The 20041-nt window shown below is 37.4% G+C and overlaps 1 protein-coding gene across 1 annotated transcript in view; it reads right to left on the reverse strand.

Moving 5' to 3' along the window:
* Positions 1–20041, reverse strand: part of LOC127974263 (glutamate receptor ionotropic, kainate 3-like) — a 168456-nt gene that overhangs the window by 87536 nt on the left and 60879 nt on the right. Inside the window, exons 5-9 of the mRNA XM_052577437.1 lie at positions 19611–19664; positions 11561–11731; positions 6363–6506; positions 3555–3662; positions 6–119 (exon numbers count right to left, since the gene is read on the reverse strand). Of these exons, the coding sequence (XP_052433397.1) occupies positions 6–119; positions 3555–3662; positions 6363–6506; positions 11561–11731; positions 19611–19664 (591 nt within the window). The remainder of the gene's footprint in view (positions 1–5; positions 120–3554; positions 3663–6362; positions 6507–11560; positions 11732–19610; positions 19665–20041) is intronic.

Consider the following 20041-nt stretch of genomic DNA (forward strand, 5'->3'; position numbering starts at 1 on the left):
CTTACCAGGATGGTGGTGATGACCAGTGAGCGGTTGGAAAGTGAGTCAGTGATGTTCATGCCGTTCTGCCTGGGGACCTCGGTGATGTTCAGCCCCCCAGATGCACTCCACTTCCCCACCTAGAAAAGACGAAATTTATGTAGTCAGAGCATGTTTCACTTACCTGTGTGACCCATCCACATGGCAATAGCCCATCTGACTGCATTAGCAGCCCTGTGCTGAGCTCATCCAGAAGCATTAGTTGATTGGCTCTTCTGTTTTTATGCCAAAAGGTCTGTGCTTGGGCTCATGAGTAGCTAGGCCCTTGCATACACTCTGAATACATTAACATAGAGGAAGGGCAATTGCACCAAAGGAGATTGCTTTTCAATTCAATTTTCCAAAAAGAAAATGTTGAACAAAGGAAAAAGCAGAACATATGAATTATAATCAGGCAATATTGTAAAGGTGTTATTTATTTATTTTTCTGGTGATCAAATAATAGATTAATATGTACAGTAGCGTCAACTATAAACAAGCCACTAATTGGTTTATTTCTAAGTTGCACTGTAAAAATATATTTTTCCTAATCGCTATTTTGGTTTTATTTATAGTTTTCCTGTAAAAATGTCTAAACATAAACTTTATGAACACCATTACATGAGACTTATGGTTTTGAATGAGTTCCAATGATTCTTAACTGCACATTGACAATTTTGCATGTTCCAGGATATGTTTGTGTACTTGGGGGGGGAAGTTTCAGTTATTTAGTAAAGTTTAGTAAATCATTTCTTTACTTTTTTGAACACAAATGTCATTTTAAAACAAATGTTTTGGTTTTCACCATAACTTGGATGAATATTCGACAAATACAATATCTATATCAATGTCATCTCATCTATATCACAACGTTTTGATCACTATATCCTTACATTGTTTTCATAATACGAGACGCAACGTGATGTAAACAATCAACTCTTCATACAGTATTGTTCATGTGGCATGATGTGTCTCGTTCACCAGTAGTGTGTGTTACATATTTTATGTTCTCCTGCAAATTTACTTGCTGTTAAGGGAGTCTAGTTTAACTAATCAGCTATCTGAATGATCAGGCTGGTGCTGCTTTAACCTTGTCAGATTAAACATTAAAGCGTTTTAAACTATTCAAAAGCTAGTCAGCACGAAATAGATTTCAATGCGGTACTCTCGGGCTGTGACAGATTGTTTCTATGCACACACAAATGCAAAAAGATCTCAGCTCGGACTGCACGTGAGTACCAAACTTAGTCCTCTTTCTTGTCTGCTTGAGAAAATGCACAGAACATGTCAGAATGGCTGTTTTGATGAATATCCATGTAAATGTGATTTGTTTTTAACCCACTCTTCACTCCAAACTAGAGCAGATTCATAAACATTTGCACATATTATGGGCTTAACAGTCAATATAACAATATAACAATATATATATATATATATATATATATATATATATATATATATATATATATATATATATATATATATATAGTGGAATTCACATAAAATATATTTCAAACAGGAATTTTAAAGTGTTATACTATTTCACAATATTACTGTTTTTTTTCTGTACCTTTTGATCACATAAATGCAGCCTTGGAGAGAATATGAGACTTTCTTTCTTTCTTGTTCTTATTATACTTTATTCTTCTTCTTCATTTTTTTTGGCCAGTATTGTATAAAATATAAATTTCTATAAGTATTGTATTACCTGGTTGTACCTTATCCAAACTATCCAAATGTATCATAAAACTATACTCAAAACAAGAGATATTGGTCAATATCATATTGTAAGCTAATTTGTTTAACTACAGTGGGACCAATCCAGTTGAGTATCAGTCAATTAATCTATTTTAGCCTAATCGTTCTATCTGCCTCGAGGGATATTAGAAATAAAGTACAAACACACGTTCAAAAAAACACACAGCAAACTCATACACAGTAAGAGGCAGACAGCAGAGGGAGTTGAAATGGTTGTACTGTGAATAATCCGTCTAATATCAGCACATAGCGAATCTGAGCAAATTAAGCTAGTTTTGCACAAACAATCCCCTGCAGCGAGGAAAAGGAAGTCCTGCATATTGCCCAGTCACTCCTCAACAAATCATTACTACAAATGGCCTCATAGCTGTCCGTATCCATCTCTGTCTGAGGAAGTGCGGCAATTCCCTCTCCTGCACCACCACTACTGCTCCCATATTCATAAAGCCACAAGAGCGGCAAATCTTAGTCACGCAGGTGCAAAAATCACCCGATAGAACCTCTCACCTCTCAATGCAAAACCTAACATATGCATATGACTTGACATATTCAAATTCAGGGGGATGCACGTTTCAAATGATATGCTACGCCACTTTATAGGGTGATGTTCCATTATTGCAAATTGACTGCAATTAACTCAATTCAATAAAAGTGATTAGGGCACACTTATTTATTCACACTGCCGACAGAAGACTTTCTTGGGCTTCTCAAAACCTACTAATTCAAATCTAAAATTCAGATTAATATATTCTCTCTCATTTTATCTCTCTCTCTCTGAATGTCTACTTCTAGAACATGTTACATATGTGGGAAATGCATTAGATTTTCCTACATAACTATGGCTTTTATGATCTTGCATGCTACATGTGCACCTGAATTTGAGTTGTTGATAAAATACAGGTTTTGTGAAGGTGACTGGTGCAGTAGAGCTGCACAATGAATCCTATTTTGTTTGTGATCATAATTCCTGCTTCTCTCAGTTTATTAAGCATAATTGTTTGCAATATGTGCCTGCTGGGTATCCCGAAAATGTTTAATTTCAGTTTGTAATTTGCATTATCATGCATTGGTAACAAGCCTGCACAAGTTTTCATGGTTGTGGTTGCCAGATGTCAAGCCTTCAAATCCCCCAATTACACACATTGTGTAATTTAAATTTGTATACAAAGTGTGAAAACTAATAAAACTGGTGCTAATTTTGCACTACTCACACTTCTTCAGCAGCTACACTTACATACCTCATTACTGCACAAAAGCATGCTATATGCAACTTCAGCCGGTCATTAACGGAGGCTTTTAATTAACAGTACTTTGTACACTAATCCAATTTGCTTTATGATCCACTAACTTATGCTTATGTTTAAACACCTCATTTGCTTCCTTGTTAGCAGCTAAATTAAACGTAAGACACAAATTGCTCTTTATTAGCACAGCAATGGTGACCAAATGAGACAAGGTACAAGATGTTTGAGTATGCTAGACTGCAAGATCAGAAGGTTATTTGGAGGAAGAAATAATCCTTTTCAATAATGCATTTGTACTTAGGCTGCATGGACGTTTCTGGCATAATCGACTATGCAAAACAAAAGTGAATTATTACACACTGTATAACAGGCGAGCATTAGCAGAAGAAAACAGCTTTTGATCATTTTATCCCTCCTGCTATGCAAAGAAGCATGAAGACACAGCAAAAGCATTATTATCCAATGTGTGCTTTGTTTGCGAGCTATGTTGTGTCTGATTTGAGACAGTTGCTATGTGTTTGTTTAGTGGTTTACCTTTTGAAGGCCATCCTCCTTAAGGCTCACAATGTCAAGATCAAAGTCCGTGCGCAGACCTGTAGTTCTGTTGAAGCACAGCCGTCCCGTCAAGCCATCCCAATGAGACTTCAAAGAACAAAGAGAGAGGTTCAACAATTAAAAAACCGGGGTTCTGCGATATTCAGAATTTAATTGAGAATCTTATTTCAATCTCAAATAAATTGTCAATTTTTTTATATAAGTTAAATCAACACAGATCAAATAATAAAAAAAAAAGGCAGAACTGAAGTTCTAATTACAATTTGAAAAAAAAAAAAAATAATTATAATAATAATAATAATTTTCTGAAAATGAATAAATGAATAATTAAGAAAATGGATTTTCTGTTATTTTTGCTGCCACCATATACAGTGAATGCTATTTAAAGTAAAGAGATAACATATTTAAATGAGCTTAGTCAGGAATGTTATGTTATGTTTATGGGGCATATTCAGAAACATTAAATTATATTAATATTAAACACTGAAATGCCATCCACAGTACAATTAGTATTTAATTTGCCTTCATTATATTTAACACATTACCATATTATGTTAATGCATGCTCTATTTAACCCCAAAGTCTTCAAAATGAGCCAAAATAAAGTTATCTAGAATTGACAATACAGGGGAAAACTGGAATCTACTGATCCTTATTTATTATTAGCACACTTAAATAATGTTGATATGTTATAATAATAAACTAAAAATATTGATATTTTGTGATGTTATGATATATTAAATATTTTGACAGCACTAAACTTGCTTTACAGAAATATATAAAACAAGTTGAGGAAAATATTTTCTATAGGGAGAAATAGGACACATTCAATTATTTTTGATGTTTTATTGGACTAATGAAATTAATTTTGATTAAAAAGAAATTATATAAAATTAGATTTAACTTAATTTTCCGATTCAATACCCTGTGTTGTTTGTCAAAATCCATTCAAATTCACATTCATGAACTGAAAAGGAGTCTCTTTAGTTCTGAATTTTGTCCAAGTATGGTACACATGTGCTTGCACACACAGCCCAATATACATCCTTATAACCACACACACACACACACACACACACACACACACACAGCTTCTATTTCCTTTTTAATTACATTTTACATCCCAGTGCCTCAGACACATCTTCCCCCAAGACCAAGACCGTCCTAATTAACGACCATCTCACTGGCAAAAATCTCTAGAGACACAGAAAAAATTACATTGCAACTCCTCCTCCCTATTCCTTCCTAAGCACAGAGCTCCTCCCCCAAACAACACATACTGATCTCCAGCCCTCTCTATAACCTCTTTCAAATGAAACACCTCCATTCTTGTTCAGGAGCGAGGACATTTCACAGGAACGCATGTTCTCCGCTATGCCAAAGGAAGACAATGCTCTCCACGCCAACTCTACGGCCCTCATTTTGCTCTTCTCTCGTATGCGCCGCTCCACCGAGCTGTGTTCAACAACTCTAATCTGCCTATTATGAGTCCCAATCAAAGTCTCTCTTGTGAGCTGAAATAAGAGCTGATTATGACGAGCACATTTGCGTGTGAAGCACACGGTGATGAGAAAGTGGAACACTGCGAGTCTAGTAGTGCAGGGCCAGAATAGTACGAATGCAAACTCGGTACAATCAACTTATCTACTGCACGCAAATGAGGCATTTAAAGTGGATGGTGAATAGTGATTGTTTATCAGGTAATATCCAGCATTAAAACTAAAGATTGACTCTGAATAATGATGCAGTATTTATCAGTAGTAGTAAAAATATTTACTGATGACTATTTGGAAAAGGTATTTGGACATTTAGGTCAAAGTTAAATGTATAAGGCTGTCACTGAGAAGAAAACATCAGAGCGAGTGTTCTTTATCTCACAGAAAGATACCACAGGCAAACTTTTTATGGTAAAAAATTCAAAAAGATGAGTCTGCATTAAATAATATCTATATCTATATATCAATATATAGATGAATGGATGGATAAATGAGTGTACTTGTCGTGTAACAGTCCGTTCATGCAATTCTAACCTTTTTTTTTCTTTTTTTTTCGTTAGGTTGCGTATTTTCTATTATATAATTTAGTAAATATGATATAAAATAATTTCAGCAATTTCAGCAATTATTATGCATGTGTTTTTACTATATTTTAATTAAATTGTCATATATACATATATACATACTACCCTGCTCCCTAGGATATCAACGAGCAAAAAAAAAAAAAAAAAATCCGTATTGGATTATCGACTATTAAGAAATAAAAGCTTGCTTTTCTCTGTATAACTTAAGAATTTGGCTATGTGATGCAATAAAAAAAAAAAAAAAAAAAAAAAAAAAAAACATTGTATTGTTATATGCAATGTCTTCACTGACTCACTGCAGTAATTCTATGGACCCTTGGCTGACATTACGTATCAAAATAAAATCAATAACTAAATTGGCATTTATAAATGTTTTTTTTTTTTTTTTTTTAGCTAATAATTTGACAAATAACGTCACTGTAAATCTTTTTTCACTGTATACAAATAATGCAGATAAAAACTTAAAAAAAGACAACCTCTTATAATTAGTTTAAACAAGCATCAGAGACAAGTGTTCAGCAAAGAAGCTGAAAATGTGTTATTTAAAAAAATAAAAAAATAAAAAAAAAATAAATAAACAAAAATAATAATAAAATTAATAATTAATAAAAAAAAAACAAAAAAAAAACAATATCTTATATATTTATATATTGTATTTGGAGAGCAGAAGTGTTTGTGACAGCACTGCCATGAGCGATTGTCATTACCTCTTTAATGAAACTCATGAAGCGTCCTCCGAACCTCCAGGGTTTGTGGCGATGACACTGCAATGAGTTGACAGTCATCTGCGGCGCATGCTGGTAAGAAACCGACACGATGTGGACTGCGTCGTACGTCAGAGCAGCATCTGTCTGGAATAAATAGGGGGGCGATATGTCAGCTGAAATGATCTGACAAGCGGGAGGAGTGCAAGACCTGGCCAGTTGACAACCTTGTCAAACAGCAAACTGGGCCACTGCTCCGGACCATTAGCACACTTAAATCAAAATCTAAGTAGAAAATAACTCCTTAGCCTTTGTAATGATAGTAATCCATCATTGCTTTAACTCAACAATGCTAGAAGTACACGTCTAAACGTTAAATAATAATTGTATGACAACTAATTATTTCTATATTTGTACTGTAAAATCAGAATCCAATGTATGAATTGATTCCCGATTGCACGTCTTCAAACTGCGACTAATGGTCACATTTTATGACCTTTCTTCATACTGGTGTGACTAAGTTTTGTTAGCATTTTGTTAGCTACAAAGTTGCCCAACTGTCTTTGATTTTGGGCTGCCATTTTTGATGAGAAACATCAAAAGGCAAATGCTCCAAAAGTGGAACAAAACAGCAGTACTCATTTGAACTCAGAGCAGGTATGTTTATTTGTGGACTGATCTTGATCATGTGATCCAATGAGAACCAATTGAATTCAGCACAGAATTATCTGTTATAACCCCCAGATGTTTTGGTAATTTAAAGCCAAATAAAACAGACTGAACTTGAACAGAAGATTGAGATTGAACAGAAACGTTGTGGCATGAATGATCCAGTTAGAAGTTCAACAAATTACTTACATTCATTATGGACATTTATCACGTGGAAAAACTATCATTCCTGTAACATTCATTAACACTAACCATTGCATTTGGGCAGAAATATGGTATATCCATATTGAATGTTATTAGATTAACAAAGTCATGTATATACTGTATTATTGTATTAGAGGAGTAATGGGACTTTGGTTATGAAGCTGTGGCAGATTTGTTGAATTTATATATACTAAATGTTTTACAATATATAACAAATACCACAGTTTTCTAAAAACTGTCAGGTGTCTTACCACCATTTTGTATAATTTGGTGGGACCTGTATCTTTCATATGTTAGAGTTCTGATTGTGATGGATAAAGATAAAGGAATCTGGAATCTGCAGTGTCCATCAAGCAAGTACAGCACATGAGAGCAACAAGAGATTTTTGTCCTCCAACCATTTCAGCATCTGTAACCACTGTGACTGGAGTTAATCTCTTTCCACTATCTCTGCATGACAAAGTCAGTTTTCTGAGCCAAATCCAAACACAAGTTCTCATTGAGACACGCTCAGTCTATAGCAAACAGGCTACAGCTAAATGTTAAGGACGGTCAGACACTGCTTCCTTAAGTTTGTTTTCTCTACCATTTCATAACACTGTTTTCCTGTCTACTGTAAGCTCAAATTCTGCCAAAAGCATTTTTTTTCAAAACCTCTCTAAACCAAATGAAAATGCTGAATACCCTCTGCATGTATGATCCAGGAAAATAAATGGAAATTTATGAACTAGCTTAAGGATGCCCTACATCAGAATACGCTACTATGAAAATGTACTTATAAGATGCCATAAACACACCTCCAAACACACAAACCCGATTCCAAAAAAGTTGGGACACTGTACAAATTGTGAGTAAAAAAGGAATGGAATAATTTACAAATCTCATAAACTTATATTTTATTCACAATATAATATAGATAATATATCAAATGTTGAAAGTGAGACATTTTGAAATGTCATGCCAAATATTGGCTCATTTTGGATTTCATGAGAGCTACACATTCCAAAAAGGTTGGGACAGGTAGCAATAAGAGGTTGGAAAAGTTAAATGTACATATAAGGAACAGCTGGAGGACAAATTTGCAACATATTAGGTCAATTGGCAACATGATTGGGTATAAAAAGAGCCTCTCAGAGTGGCAGTGTCTCTCAGAAGTCAAGATGGGCAGAGGATCACCAATTCCCCCAATGCTGCGGTGAAAAATTGTGGAGTAATATCAGAAAGGAGTTTCTCATAGAAAAGTTGCAAAGAGTTTGACACTATCATTATCTACGTTGCATAACATCATCCAAAGATGCAGACAATCTGGAACAGTCTGTGTGCATAAGGGTCATGGTCGGAAAATCATATTGGATGCCCGTGATCTTCGGGCCCTTAGACGACACTGCATCACATACAGGAATTCTACTGTAATGGAAATCACAACATGGGCTGAGGAATACTTCCAGAAAACTTTGTCGCTGAAAACAATCCACCGTGCCATTCGCCATGGCCATCTAAAACTCTATAGGTCAAAAAATAAAAAATAAAATAAAAAAGCCAAGGCTCATTTAAAATGGACTGTGACAAAGTGGAAAACTGTTCTGTGGTCAGACAAATCAAAATTTGAAGTTCTTTTTGGATAACTGGGACGCCATGTCATCCGGTCTAAAGAGGACAAGGACAACCCAAGTTGTTATCAGCGCTCAGTTCAGAAGCCTGCATCTCTGATAGTATGGGATTGCATGAGTGCATGTGGCATGGGCAGCTTACACATCTGGAAATGCACAATCAATGCTGAAAGGTAAATCCAAGTTCTAGAACAACTTATGCTCTCATCCAGACGTCATCTCTTTCAGGGCAAAACCTTGCATTTTTCAACATGACAATGCCAGACCACATACTGCATCAATTACAACACCATGGCTGCGTAGAAGAAGGATCTGGGTACTGAAATGGCCAGCCTGCAGTCCAGATCTTTCACCCATAGAAAACATTTGGGCATCATGAAGAGGAAGATGCGACAAAGAAGACCTAAGTTGAGTTACTAGAAGCCTGTATTAGACAAGAATGGGACAACATTCCTATTCCTTAACTTGAGCAACTTGTCTCCTCAGTCCCCAGACATTTGCAGACTGTTATAAAAAGAAGAGGGGTGCCACACAGTGGTAAACATGGCCTTGTCCCAACTTTTTTGAGATGTGTTGATGCCATGAAATTTAAAATCAACTAAATTTGTCCATTAAAATTATACATTTTCTCAGTTTAAACATTTGACATGTCATCTATGTTGTATTCTGATTAAAATATTGAAATTTGAAACTTTCGCATCATTGCATTCTGTTTTTATTCACAATTTGTAAAGTGTCCCAACTTTTTTGAAATCTAGTTGTAGTAAAATTAACTCAAAATAAAAGATACTAAGTGAGCCATTGACAATCCAATGGCATTACTGAAAATACTGTATTATAAAGCTATGTGCATTTCATAAGTCTTAAAGGGCTGCTTCATCCCTAATCAAACACACCTGATAAATCCAACCAAAATTTTAAGGATAACTCAGATATTACAGAGAGTTTTGTTTGATTAGAGATTAAAATCTGTAAACTCTGTAGAATGAGCTGACCCTCTTAGACCAGAGTTACATATGTCTGCTTTTTAGTGTTGACAAAAGAGCAAAGACCATCTTCAAAAAAAGTTCACAATGTATTCCCCTACATGGCAGGCTAAAAAGTTTTATTTTGCACATTGAATTATGGCAGCTATAGCTCCACCAACTCCAGGAACAATGCTGGCAGCATAAAACCTTGTCCCTCAAAGGATTTTAATCCCAAATCATCAAATAACTTTAACATCTACTGTGGCTTGAATGTATCTGGTCTCCAGCCCTCTCCAGTCAGTTTCTTTCTATGCATTTAAAAAATTACCTCTAACAAATACCAGGGTTGTCCAATGTGCTCTTGGACGGTCACTGTCTGCAGAGTTTAGCTCCAACCTGAATTTAAAACACACCTGAACCAGGAAATCAAGGTCTTTTGAATTACAAAAAAAAAAAAATTCCTGTCAGGTTTGTTGGGCAAATCTTTATGATGCTGGGCGTTTAGGAGCAGATTTGAACACCCCTGACAAATAACTTTTGAGAACTGACATGCACAGAGAGAAACACATTCTTGTTCACTGACCCTCATGACCGAAGCAAGAACCAAAATACTCAATATAGACAACAAAATGTTACTTTCCAGCTATGTTATTATCACACCATAAAGCAACAGCTACTGGACTGATTCTTTCTGCAAACACGTTGGACAATGGATAAAAAGCAAGAAAATAACTGGTACACCATCCACTTGCCGATTCTCTAACACATCCTACTGTAACAATCTTCCGGAGAGATGAGAGCTTGAAGTGTGCATTGTTCAGGCAATGTGAGCTACTTTAGATCGAGCGTGTCCGCAGGAAGGAGGACAAGTGCTCACTGAGATGTCCTTGATATCGACCTTGCCATAGGCTTCTTGTAACCAAGCAAAAAGTTGTTGTGATTTGAGAGATGGTTATAATGAGAATGTTGGGAACCAGACAGACTAGACCAGATGGAAAAGTACTTTCAGTCAGTAGTTGGACTGACTAAACTGAGTGGTTGCAATGGTCTGTATTCAAAACATTCAACACACATTTGTGGCAGGAACTATATACCTCACATCAGTCTTGTTAGCTGTTGCGGATCCAGTAATACCATATTTAATGTGTATGCCAGAGTTTTCAACCTTGCACAAAAGACATAAAGCAGTACACATTGATATTCACGTACAGTCAATTTAGAGTAAACGGTAGACCTGAATGCTTTTTTCCCCCTGTAATAACAGTACTCCTCTACATTAAAATAATCAGAAATTCTACAGAACAGTGTAGGAGTATTTGAACTACTGTGAAATAGATTAATAGATATTCACAGAAGCCATACAGTTGAAACCAGTCTTTATGATATTAAGGTATTCAACAATGGCAGTGTGCATGAGGCATACCATTTGGGATTATTAAATCTGAACTTCTGCAGTCTAAAAGATTATATTACCTAGCAAATATACACTATTTAAATCTCAACCATGGCAATTATTATTATTACAGACACAAAATCCATGTGAAACAGCTCACAGAATATATTAAGAAATAAGTAGCTCTTTTAAAGGTTATTTATTTTTAAGAGTATGGATTAACTAAATAAGTACGGCTGTGGATTACATTGGTTACAGTGAAAGTGGAACCTATTCAAAGCTTTTGTGCCATTGTTAAATTTGCCATTCCTTTTTTGGTTAGCTGGCAATGAATTCAGGGAGAAAATGGAAGCATACCGTCATGATCCCTTCCAGGAGACCGGAATCTGGTTTTGGGGGAATCTGCCTCTCAAGGGACCACTTCTCCACAATGGAGGCAACCTGAGGATTGTCCACGTTTAGGATGCGGAAGCCAGTCATATTGACACCACAGAAGCGGTACGGCTCCAGGTTTATGGCCATGAGATCCTAGAGGAAGAGCAAAAGAGAGAAAAGATCTCAATTACCCGGCCTAAATCGAGCTTCACTGTTGCTGGGTGAGAGCCTTATTGTCTCTTTGTCCCCTAATAAAAACAGCAGATAGACAGAGGGTAAAAATAAAAAACAAAAAAAAGATAAACAGAACAAAAATAAAAGATTAAGGATAATACCGTGCTTTCCAGGCCGCCTGGGTACAGCCAGATGAAGCATAGTAGGACATACACCCCTGTGCCAGCATGTATGATATCATAGACAGTGAGCCAGGAGTCATTCGCACAATAGCTGATTGAAACAGTTATTTCCTCTGTAATCCAGTCTTCATTGCTCCCATCCAGCGTATTGAACCTTAAACACTTAAAACACCACTCTGAATGTCGACCTGACACTGAAATGTATCAGTATGTCTGTGCATTCAATGATTTTAACAGTGTAAATTCTTCTAAAAGGATCCAAATTTCACATTCTCAATTCAATGATGTGGGCTGAAACACTCTGAAAAATGAAATTGCCTGGGTGGAAAATAGCATTAAGATTAAGTCTAAATTAATCAAGATTTTTTTGTCTTACGAGGTCAAAGCAAAATGCACAGCCATCTAACACAGGGTTCTGTAAATCTGCGAATGAATGGCAAAATGAGCAAGACGGTGTTCATTGAAAGAACTTCCCGTAATATGCTGAGGCTAATTAACGCTCTAGAACAATACCAACACACACCCACACTATGCATGCTATTGTCTGGAATGTTATTCTGAGAACAGTCGCTCTGTTTCTTGTACCATCCTACATATTGCCAAACATGTTGGGAAGGTGGGGGCGGCGAAGAAATGTGGTAGAACATAACAGACTATTTCATTAACACCCTGTGGGTCTGGAACTGTTCGGAGAGAAGCATAAAAAACACATACAGAAAACTGTTTTCCCCAAGAAACAGCACTTTCTGAACTATACCGTAAATGATTTCTCGATAAATGTAGATGTTATGATGGAAGCCTGTTTTATGGCTTCTTTATATCTTCATGATTTACTCTATTAGTGCGGGATTAGCGTATAAGAGATGATTGATGCTCAGATGCTTATAATGTAGTGGGATTCTAGTTGGATTATTGTAGAAAATATCATTACAAAAATAGATGCACTGTTCATTTCATTATGTCTTAGATGAGGAGGTCTTAGCAAAATTATATCATGTAAATCCAACATCGTTGTTAGTCCACAACAAAACTCCAGCAGCAGAAAGGATATTTATAGTGTTAGTACAATAATCATTTAATATACGGTGAATGTTGTAAACTACATGAAAGACAGATAAGTTGACACTGATTGTGGAATTTGGAAAGCATCTCATAATACAAGGCAAATCGTGAAGGTTATCAAAATATAAGGTTTTGACATTTAACTTGAGACTTGTATGCTGTTCATTGTGTTACAAGGGCATACAAACATACAAACAGTTCGCAAGGAAGTATGCAAGGAAGGATTGTCACAAAATTATTCATGTGTGGACTGTAAAGCTTTCTTACTTCAGAGATTTAGAAAGTAGCTTAAAACATGACACCATATTGCCAGTTTATCAGATTTTGCTCCTTTAACAAAAGTTCCAAACAACTCAAAACAAACACACAGCATTGAACTGCAACACAGCATGCTTCACTTCTGAATGAATCTACATATTTGAATTAATTGGTTGCATGAATGATTCATGACTCACTTATAATGATACTTGCCGCCACCTACTGGAAAATCACAGTCCATTTAGAAATCCTAAAGCAAAAGGTGCTTTGGACAGACCAAAATTTAATCTGCTATAGCACTGTCTCAAACACTTTTTTTTCAAAACTAAAAGTTGCATATATTAACTTTATTTTGCATATAAAATAATTAGATCTGAATTCAATGTTTGATTATTTATGACACTTCTAACAGAAACAGTTCCTTTAAAATGTCCTTTCGGGTACCTTCGGTACACACTATATTACTCCTGTTTACACTGAATAACATCCATAACAATTTGCATTTTGTGAGAACAAGATGTTATTTATAATTGGAGTAAACACTTATCTACCACTATTTTTACACTTAGTTTAAATAGCTAAACTGCCTAAATGTTTTGACAAATCCACATCTTTAGCAAATAAATAAATAAATGAAATAAACACATTTATACACATTTGCTGTGTGTTTCAGGTTTTGTGCAATCATATATAAATGCATATTATAGAACCATATTTTATGCACAAATACCGTCTCTGTTACATACCTAACCATTGTTCCCTGATGGAGAGAACAGAGACATTATGTTGTGATGACATAGGGGGTTTACTTGAGAGGCTCAATACGTTCTGACTTTAACTCTCTGAGGTCTAAGGGTAATTTTTTGGGGCCTGGAGAAGTTTTGACATGCCCTGACATTTGTGCTTTTTTTACAGTTTCTTATAAACATCTAAATGGCTAATGTCTAATCTCACTGTAATCAGCACAAACTTGGCTATAATAATATGTGAGCAGCATGTATGTACATGATTGTGTTTTTGAGAAATAATGTATGCGTGGTTAGTGAAAAACTAAAAATGTTAAATCACCTGAATAAGGCCATAAAACACATAAAGAGCATTGGTTCCTGGGACTTTTAAGAACTGTAGCTTGTAGCCTAGAATTTTTCTATCTAAATTATGTGAAAATCATCGTGTTTACTCACTCACAGGAAACAATATATTGATTAAAATTTTCGAAGACACTTTGTTGATAAAAGTCATATGCGAGTAGGTGTCAACTATCATGAATATCATTGTGATTTACACCTGAGAAGACAAAGACCCACATAATGAGCTGCATAATGAGCCTCAAATCCTGAGGTCCAAATCACATCTTTTTGGCCTGAATTATGTCTTATTCCTCTCATCGCGAAGCAAACAGTAAAATAAAAAAACTTGAAGATCAGTCTCGCTGTGTTGTCTTCTGTTGTGTGGGTGTATTCAAGCCACGCGCTTCAGTGAAACATTATAATCTGAATAGCGTGTTCAGCGCGGGGGCATGGTCTCATTAGAAGATAATGAAGGGAGACATAAAAAAACGGACATTGCGTTGTTTTCATATGGATTACTTTATCACGGAATATTTGTTTTTGGCAGCACTTATTTAGTTTAAAAGTAGACATGTCAAGCTTTCTATAGATATATCTCTCATGTCTCTTCGTTGAATATTCACTGAGTTAGTTCCTTTTAATGACGCGTGTCTAAATGAGGATCACCACAGACAAAGGCTGCAGACAACAAACCTTGTTTGTTATCTTTATTTTATAAATGCACAAAGTTTTGTTTTTATTGTGTCTGTAAACAAAAAAGTAGACCCTTTACAGATTCGATTGATGTTTTGCTCTTATCGGTACAATCAAAACTAAAAGTTATTTCCGGGGTTATCAGGAGAAAATGCCTCATAACGCGTGTATGCGTTTATCGACTCCAGAGGGTTAAGAGAAAATTTAATTTAAATTAAAATTTGGCTATTGGATTTTGCATGCCTGAGCCACTCGCATACAGGTATAAATAGGTGACAAGTGCATCCACTCATTCAGGTTTTATGCTGAGGAGCCAAGAATGTGTGCCTTGCAACCAGCGATGGTTCAGTGTTGCGGCATGGGGACATAACGTTTCTGTTTCCTCCATCAGGGAAGGAGGGTTATGTATGTTACCGAGACGATCCCAAACTGATAGTAACTTTGAGTTATATTTTGACAAAATAGGGGGTCCATGGAAAATGCCACAATATGAAAATTGCCACAACCTGAACCCGATCACAACCCTGTGGTATTGCAAATGTTGAGTAGCTGCGTGTCAGACAAATGCTATGCAAAGGTCATAACAGACAAATGCTATGCAAAGGTCATAACCTTCCCAAAGCCCCTGCACAAATTCACTGACCCTGGCGCTTGCAGGGACCAAAAAGTGAGTACATTGCTGCATCACGCCACAGTTCCTATCACATAAAATATTTTCTTAAGAGAAGGGATTTCACACCTTTCCTGTTTGTTGTTTACAGCTTGGCATTAACTATGGGAAAACTAGCCTTCCAGAGAAGGGCGCTACAGTGGCCACATCCTAGCCGTAGTGATGTATCATGTGGAGACACTAATATGGACTGACCCAGGCCATGACACCAGCCAAGAAAAGGTGTGGTTGGAACCTTGGGTATATATCCAGGCTATGGTCTCAGGACAACGTGAGAGTAGGCTGGCCTGAACACAAGGCACTCTTCACTCACTTAAAATGCTTTGCTCAACTGAAAACAGTGGCTAAAAGGGAACCCTCTGAAGGCCAATCAGGCCAATAGAGAGATCCCAGGATGGCACTAGAGGTGGCCTAGGAGGATTTAACCTTCTGGCACCCCTCAGGAACCTGATGATGAGATTGTGCTTTCCCAGGGACCGGCTGTCCACTGCTTCATGATGTGCTGTGATAGCAGCCACATACACTTTCAATGCAAAGGGTGACAGCCTATGCTCCAACTTTCTTGCAGAAAAGAAAGCACTGCTCCAGTTGCTCATATCTGGGGGTCTTCTTGGTGAGAAGAACACCAGTTCATGGACCGGTTCCTCTTCAGTGCATAGGCTTGCCTCTTAGAGGGAGCTCTAACCTGAGTGATGCTGTCTACCACCACTGTTGGCAGGTCACTTAAGGGTGCCATATGGTGCTGAGCCATGGAGAAAGTTAGTCCTTCCCTAGAGGGAGGCAACAGGGAGGGGCTGTCACGAGGAGCATGGGTTCTGAAAACCAGGTCCTGGTGGGCCAGTAAGGCACAACCAGAAAGACCTATTCCATGTCCTCCCTGAAATTTGCACAGTGTCTGTGTGAGAAGTAGGGTTAGGTACCGAACTCTGTACTTTTAAGGGTACCGACCGAACTGCATTGGTACTACTGAGTAATATTGCTACAAGTGTGACTACATCATATAATAATAATTAATTATTAATAATATTAATAAAGTTAATCGTCTGGCTGACAACATCTTGTATTATTTTTTCTAAAACATCCTGTCATACGTGCACAAACTGACAGTCACCACTTATAAGCTACTACTAAATATTGTAGAAACATAATTTTCAGTAAAGTTGCTTTGTAACGACTTGTATTGTAAAAAGCGCTATACAAATAAACTTGAATTTAATTTAATTTAATTACAGATTCACGTTAAAGCATTCGGTGTCAAATTTCAGTACCGGAGAATGCATCTGGACACATACGCTACAGAGAGAGAGAAAGAGAGACCCTGTGATGTGATGTCACCCTGCTGACCCTGGAGTCTATTCATAAAAACGTAATTTACTATATAGTGTGAAATGCCATGGAATTTGTCAGTTCGAACATTATGAGGGGAACGCATATTTGGGTAGAGCTCGAGGCCAGCTGTGTGCCAGTGTGTCCATGCAGAGAGGGCTGGCAGTGGGAGGACTTGTGGGACGCAAACAGGTCTACGTGGGCTTTCCTGAATCGACTCCTGAACAGCCAGACCATCTCAGGATGGAGTTGCCATTCTCTGGGGAACGTGAGCTGTCATGAGAGCGCGTCGGCTGCTTGACTGAGCTCCTATAAAATGTAGATGGCGCACAGAGGCTTGAGCTGCGTCTGACTTCAGAGGAGGAGATCATAGGCGAGCTGTGACATGCGACTAGAGAGACCTCCCTGCTGGTTGATGTATGAAACAGCTGCAATGTTTTCCCGTGCGGACCAACACGTGCTTGTCTTGCAGCAGTAGCCGGAACTGCCACAAGGCCGGATGCACTGCAAACAGCTCTAGGAACTAAGGCAGTTCAGCACTGGCAAAGCACGCTCATTGGTCAGACACGCAGAGTCTAACGGCATACCAAGAAAAGTGATTGTCTGCACAGGGGAGAGTTTGCTCTTTTCCCAGCTGACCCAAAGCCCCATCTGCTTGAGGTGCTGGAGCACCAGGTCCCTGTAATCGCACAACCGCTTTCATGACCAGGTCATGAGGAGCCAGTCATCAAAGTAGTTAAGGGTCCTGAAGTCCCCTTCCCATACTAGGGCAAGGGAGTCCTCTGCCCTGAGGACAGGGACAGCCCAAAGGGGTGAACCCTGTGCTGCCACACCCAACCCTCAAATGCAAACTGTAGGAACGTCCTGTGTTGAGGAAGAATCAAAACATCAAAGTAATCATCCTGCAGGTCGATCACTGCAAAAAAGATTCAAGATGCGCAGATCTATGATTGGCTGAAGGCCACTGCCTTTCTTGGGCACTATGAAGTAAGGGCTGTAAAACCCTGACTCATCTCAGCTGGAGAGACAGGCTCAATTGCATCCTTCTGCAGTCGGACAGAAATCTTGTTGTGCAGGACTGGAGCATCTCGAGCTGCAACCGAGGTCTCGAGAACGCCGCTGAACCTGGGGACACACCTGGCAAACTGAATCAAGTAGCTGAGTCAAACTGTCCGAATAAGCCAACAAGACAGGTTGGGCAGTACATGCCATGCTTACAAACTCCATGCAAGTAGCACCAAAGGGCCAATTGACATACCTGCAGTGGTGAGAAGTCATTTTAGATGGCACAGAAGGCATCACGTCCTGGCTCATCACAGCAGCATTCCCCATGTCCCCGGAGGGACTGGCCAGAGATAAGTGGAAAGGCAGAATTTCCCCAAGCTGTGATCTCTTGGCTGCACGTGATAGGAGGCGTTGGAGGCAACACATTTAGTTGAAGCACCCAGGGGAATCACTGATTCAACAGGGACAACGCTGTTTGTGCCATAACGCCTACCAGGACCAGCTTTTTTTCTTCCCGTCAGAATGAAAAGGCTTTGTGGAGAAGAAATCATTCACCTACTCGGCTCTGAAGCAAAAAGTGGATGAGTGGATGCACCTGTTGCCAATTTATACCCGTATGCATGGGGAGTGGCTCAGGCATGCAAAAACCAGTAGCCAAATTTCTTTGGCATTTTCTCTTAAAGACAGAGTGGATCGGGGCTCTCAAGTAAATCCCCTATGTAGTCACAACATAACTCGCAGTGACTGACAGATAGGTAACTACATTTACTAAAAAGAGTACATTACGTATGGAGTACATTCATTTGCATCATCTTCCAGTGAAATTCAACTTGCGTTTATCTTCTGGGTGACTGCTATGGTCTATTTATCATAACAAATTATAAATGTGTGAAAACATCATCGATCAATCCACATGGGCAGACAAATGTTTAATGATCTAATGAAAACACACAGTTGATTAGTTTTCAGTGTGTTAGGTAACAATCAAGCCTTTAGCAAGAATTAGTAAACCTCACTCATAACTCAGATGCTTGACATATACTGCACATTACAAGGACACTCAAACTCAAAGTCTAAGTTTAAATAATTAAATAAGTACATAAAAGCCTTTAATATATATATATATATATATATATATATATATATATATATATATATATATATATATATATATATATATATATATATATATATATATATATATATATATATATATATATATATATATTAGCTCAGCTCCAAAATGGGTTGAAGGGAAATTATATTAGCGAGACTGTGAGGAAATCTCTAAAAACAGTGATTTGCAATTTCTGAGCTTCAAAATCCAGAGGTGGAACACAGTTGTCAATCACTTTGTAGCCTTTGTAAAGACTTTTTAAAGACGTTTTTTTGATCTGAGCTTGAGGGAAGGGCTAATGTTTATACCGGGGTGGCGGAAATTCCATTAAGTCTGTTTTGTCAAGTGAAATTTATATTGCAGACTGAATCCAAAACTCATCTGCAATTAAAAGCCATTCATCAAAAAAAATAAAGTGGGAGCAGCACAAGAACAAATGACATTCAATTTGCTGTTAGTACTGCAGTTACATTACCAGAGTGGTGAAGATGTAGTGATAGTACTCTGTCATCATCCCCATCATCTGGGCCTGGAGGAAGAGGAGGGGTGGGGTAGAAAAAACAATGATAAAGGTCACTATGTCATGTCAGAGTAATTTGCGATCATTGAGGCAGCCAACAACACACAATGACAACAAATAAGATTCATTTAATATAGTGGAACTATGAAGAACTATTCAACTGATTTATCGACATCTCCCTCTACTTTGTTTCTTGTGTCACATAGCACAACAGTTAGCACAGCTAGCTTTAAATAGTGAAAAGGGCCCTTCAAGAGACAGATGAAACCCTCATATTGTTCCAAATATGACTTTTGTTATTCTAATTCATTTAACAATCTATAAAATAAATTACAATATTAGTGTCCTATGAAATTTGTTGTTTATTTGTATGTATGTACAGTATT

Source organism: Carassius gibelio, chromosome B16, assembly GCF_023724105.1.
Source record: "Carassius gibelio isolate Cgi1373 ecotype wild population from Czech Republic chromosome B16, carGib1.2-hapl.c, whole genome shotgun sequence".
Classification (NCBI taxonomy): Eukaryota; Metazoa; Chordata; class Actinopteri; order Cypriniformes; family Cyprinidae; genus Carassius; species Carassius gibelio.